General features: G+C 42.1%; 1 protein-coding gene across 1 annotated transcript in view; it reads left to right on the forward strand.

Moving 5' to 3' along the window:
• Nucleotides 1-4939, forward strand: part of TUBGCP3 (tubulin, gamma complex associated protein 3) — a gene marked incomplete at both ends in the record, with an annotated part of 36915 nt that overhangs the window by 2998 nt on the left and 28978 nt on the right. The window contains one exon of the mRNA XM_010136288.1: nt 3185-3351. Coding sequence (XP_010134590.1) covers nt 3185-3351 — 167 coding nt within the window. The remainder of the gene's footprint in view (nt 1-3184; nt 3352-4939) is intronic.

Below are 4939 nucleotides of genomic sequence, written 5' to 3' on the forward strand. Positions count from 1 at the left end.
TGATTTGGTTGTTGGTGTTGAAGAAACAGCAGCAAAGCAGCAGTGTCAGCAGCAGGGAAGTAACAGCTCCAAAGCGTGGCGACTCCAGGAGCGGCTGCGGCAGCAGGGGTCTGTCCCACGTGGCGTGGGGGTGCAGGAGCGACGGAGCTGCTCTGCGGCGCAGGGGTGCAGTAGCCACAGACGGGCAGGCAGAGAAAGCAAAAGCTGTGAGCTGGAGAGCAGAGCCAGCGAGCCTGGGCAAGTTCCCCTGGAGGTTGGAGCTGGGAGGAATGCAGCCTGGAAAGTCCCCCTGGAGCCAAGCCACATGCTGCTGAGACTGCAAGACCACTGGAAGTGTAAGGGCCAGTCCCGAGAGTGTAAAGAGTGGAAGCTGGGGCTGGTGTGCGGCTTTTAAAGGGAACCGGGAAGCCCGCAAAAAGTTTTCACAACCAATGAGATGTGCTAACGTAAAAGGGAAGGAATACTCACAATTGATCAGTTTAAAACAAACCTTCCGAACAGAAATAACTGAGGTTTTTTTCTGAAACTGGGACACTCAGGCATCAAAAAAGCGTACAAAAAATGGAAGCAGGGGTGCGTGCAGAGGGGCATCCAGGCTGCTCCAGGCACAGATACACTGAGTGTGGAAGGAAGGCTTGAACTTATCTAGAGTTGAATCATTCATCAAGGGCCATAAAGGGCACAAGAAAGAATTATACAAATAATGTGAGCAGTAAAGGAAAACTAGACAAAACATGGGTTCAAAGGACAGGGCTGTGGTGACAGAAGGTGTGGAAGAGACTGAAATACTTGGTGGTTTCTTTGCTGATAACTCCAGCCCAGGGCCCTGAGACCCTTGGGAAAGTCTTCATTGCTCCCAATTTACCCCTGGTAGAGGATGATCAGGGCCTGATAGGGTGGATCCCTAAGGGCTGAGGGAGCTGGCCAGTGTCACTGTGAGACCATTCTTGGTAATGTTTAAACTGTGGCACTTGGGGGAGAACCAAAAAAAATTGAATGTCCCTCCTTTATTCAAGGAGGAGCATCTTGGGAACTAGAGGCTGGTTAGCCTCACCTCAACCCCTGGAAGGTAATGGAGCAACTAATCCTGAAAAACATGTCCAGACTGTGAAGGACAAGAAGGGGGGATTAGGAGTAGTCAGCACAGAAAGAGGAGACATGCTTGATCAATCATACAGCCTTCTGTGATGAGATGACTGACTTGGTGGACAAGGGGAGAGCCGTGAATGTTGTTTTAGTTCATCTTTAGTAAGACTTTTAACACCGTCTACCTCTAATGTCCTTACTGACAGACTTAACATTGTGGTTTAACACTGGCAACTAAGCCCCACACAGCTACTCACTTGCTCTGCTCACAGTGGGATTGGGGAGAGAATCAAAAAAGTGAGAAAACTTGCAGGATGAGATAGAGACACTTTAGCAGGTAAAGCAAAAGCCACTTGTGCAAGCAGGGAAAAACAAGGAATTCATTCACCACTTCCCATCAGCAGGCAGGTGTTCGGCCATCTCCCAGAAAACAAGACTCCATCATATATGATGGTTATTTGGGAAGACAAATGCCACAATGGGATGTCCCCCCTTTCTTCTTCTTCCCCCAGCTTTATATGCTGTGTGACATCATATGGCAGCTGTGTCCCTCCACAAATTCTTGTGTATCCCCAGCCTAGTCACTGGTGGGGAGGTGTGAGGAGCAGAAAAGGCCTTGACTCTGCAAGCACTGCTCAGCAATAATGAAAACACCCCTGAATTATCAGAAGTCTCCTGCACAAATCCAAAGCATAGACCCATACCAGCTACTGTGAAAACGTTCAAAACATGACCAGACAATGCACCAGGTAACCCTCTCTAGTTGACCCTGCTTTGAGCCGGAAGGTTGGAGGATGTGATCTCCAGAAGTCTCTTCCAACCTCAACCATAGTGTAATGCTTATACAGTATAGGAAGATACTTTGCTACCACTAAGGTTACTTTGAGTATCTGCTTGCTTAAAAATAGCAGAACATACCTTGTTCCTGACGTATTCTTGGTCCAAACTGTTCAGACTGGTCCGTTTTATAGCAATTTCACTGCTCTCTCTTTAATCCTGTAATCTGTGGGCTAGGCAACCCAAATAAAATCTTTCAGTGAGCTTCGCTTCTCCTGAACTACTCTTTTCCCTTGGTTTCTGGAGAACGTTCTTGTTGAAGGGTAATGGCTTAAATTCAGTGTTATACTCTAGTTGAGGCATTACAGGTGTTAAGCCCAACAGAGTTGCTCTGTCCTGTGGACTGTATTCTTGTTCACTTGCCACAACTGTATAAGTATGGTATGTGACCCTCCCATGAGTTATGATGAGGGAGTTGAGAGAGGAAAGGCATTTGTCAACTTATTTTACAGGGATGACATCTGTGTTGCAGTCTTGTTCTGTCTCTCCTTGCAACTGCTTTTACAACTTTGTGGAATTGGTTTATTTTTTTTAAAAAGTGTGTATTTCCAAGTGTTTACATTCAGTTGGAGGAAGGTGGGAGGAGTAGTCAGCAGTAAAAATCCCTTGCAAATTTATTTTTCATCATTATGATACAGAAATAATCAGAAAGTCTTAACATTTTTCACATTTAAGAATATTTTTGTGAGAAGAATTGACAAGTTTGTGAGGAAGGGAAATTGGAGCTTGTCTAGATGCTCCCTCCTTGATCACATTTTCAGGTACTTGATACAAACTATCCTAAACAGTAGTGGCACAGGAAAGTGAACTTTCTCCTTGTTCTCTATTTACCTTTAGTTCTTTGGCATTAAACTACAAGTAACAACAAAGCTTAATTATTTGTTGTTCGTTATTATTGTTGTTTATTATTGTTATGTTATTGTAGTTCACTTCTAATCCATTTCAGCATGTCTACACAGGTCAGTGTGAACAAAATCCATCTTTAATATGAAATCTTATTTGTCAAATTCTTTGTATCTCCTTTATTTTCTACTTTTTTTTTCTTTTTTCAGAAGTGTAGTCTTATAGGAAATAATAAATTGCTTGTATGTTCTGCATTCTTTAAGGTTCCTGTTTTAAAAAAAACCAACCAAACCACAAACAAAGTATCTACAAAACCAAACTCAAGCTTGGGGCTTTTTTCAAAATTTGCATGCCACAAACCAGGTGATGGGTATAGAATCAAAGTTTTAAAAAATGTTTCTTCCTTTTGTGCTGTTAGACAATCCTATCAAGCTCCAGGTGTTGGAGATTGCCTCCGTCAGCAATTAGGGTCACGTCTCGCGTGGACTCTAAGCCAGCCTTCTTTACAAAGCACTACCTCAAAAAGCTTTTCCAATGCTGTCTCCCGTGGTGTGCCAAGGTCAAGGCGAGAAGGAGATACAAGCGGTGAGCAAAAATGTATTTGTTAAATATAACTTTTTACAGTTGTTATCTATATCCTCCATTACTTTTTAATGACTTTGAAATAGATTTATAGCATGTTGAATTTTTTTGAGGAGTGTTTTGCTAGAACATATTCAATAGAAGGATAGAAGCAAATATGCAAGACTAGCAGTATATTTGGCCATAAACTGTTTGGCTGATTGTTAATTTCTTTTTGCAGTGTTTAGTTTGAATCTTTTACCATTTCACTAAGAGTTCCTAAAAGGGATTAGCTACTCTCGTGCTCATCTTAGTATTATGAGGAGAGTTTTATACAGCATCTAGGGGTGATGGCTACTTTTCCAAAATAAGAATTTTTATTTTTTGTTGGTTTTATTGTGGAAAAGTGAGTTGTTGGGAAGGAAACCGATGAAAGTAAGAATGCCATCAAATCTGGGAGAAGCATATTTTAGCACCTCAGTTTCAGGATAGTTGTTGAAATTATTCTGGTCTTGATATCTTAAATTAAGTTGCAAAAGCAGATGGTGCTGTTATGTTTAGAAAAGGTGGACGTAGTTCCAGTGGCCTGCACAGAACCTTTTTCAATCTTCTGTTTCCTTTAAATCAATAAATATCCCGAATTTCAAACATAATCTGATCTCTAACAAGAGATATGAGCCAGAAGCAAACTGTATGCTGCAAGAGCAAAAGCTTGCTAAATCAAGGGTATATCTATCTTCAGAAACAGTTTTTACACTCTTCAGTTTGTGAGCTCTATAGCTGTTTTGCACGTGGCAGTCTGATCAGTCTTTTCAGCAGTGGCATATGTGGTTGAAAGCCAATATTAAACAAGCAGCTCTTCCTTGTGGATTAACTGTTGTTTTCCTAGCTGAGTGTAGAAGAGATTATTCTGTACGTTCCATTTAAGAGCTTCATCTGTTTGTTCGAAGAAAAGTAAAATCATTATGATGCTTTCCTCAGAAGTGGTGCACTGGTGATTGAATCAGAAAAGATAATAAGTTTAAGGACGAGCTAAATTGTTAGTTAAAATATAACATGCCCTGTGCCATACAAGCTGACCTCTGAGATAATCCCAGGTATTGCTAGAGGCTGGTAAAGGGAATTCTTAGCTTTCCTGTCAGATTGTTAAGAGGACTTAAAACATTTCTTTACAGGTGTTAAGGGTCGAGGGACCGAGGTAATAACTCCTTGAATTCCTTAACGGTCCCCTTTGTCCCGTTAGAGACAGAAGGGTTTTAAAGGGGAAGGAAGAAATTCACACCTCGGTCTGCGTTTTTGGAAACCTGGAACAAACTTTTAATAAAAAATAAAACCATACAACTATACACTATTATATATATAGGCACAAACCGAGAGAAGAGAAAAAGGGGAAAAAAAACGAAGAAGAAAAGACTCAGATAACCAGAGTTCTGTACGGTCCTTTTCAAGGTCAGTTCTCTGGGCAGGCATCCAACAGCGAGGTGGGAGTGAAGCTTCCACCGGCTTCCAGGTGGAGAGCACAGTAAAATTCCGTCCGCGGCGAAACAGAAAGAGGGGCGAGGGGTAAGGAGCCCCCGCGCGCAGCCGATTTAATAGTAGGAGAAACAAAAGC

The sequence above is a fragment of the Buceros rhinoceros genome, unplaced genomic scaffold (genome assembly GCF_000710305.1).
Source record: "Buceros rhinoceros silvestris isolate BGI_N320 unplaced genomic scaffold, ASM71030v1 scaffold6235, whole genome shotgun sequence".
NCBI classification, from domain to species: Eukaryota; Metazoa; Chordata; class Aves; order Bucerotiformes; family Bucerotidae; genus Buceros; species Buceros rhinoceros.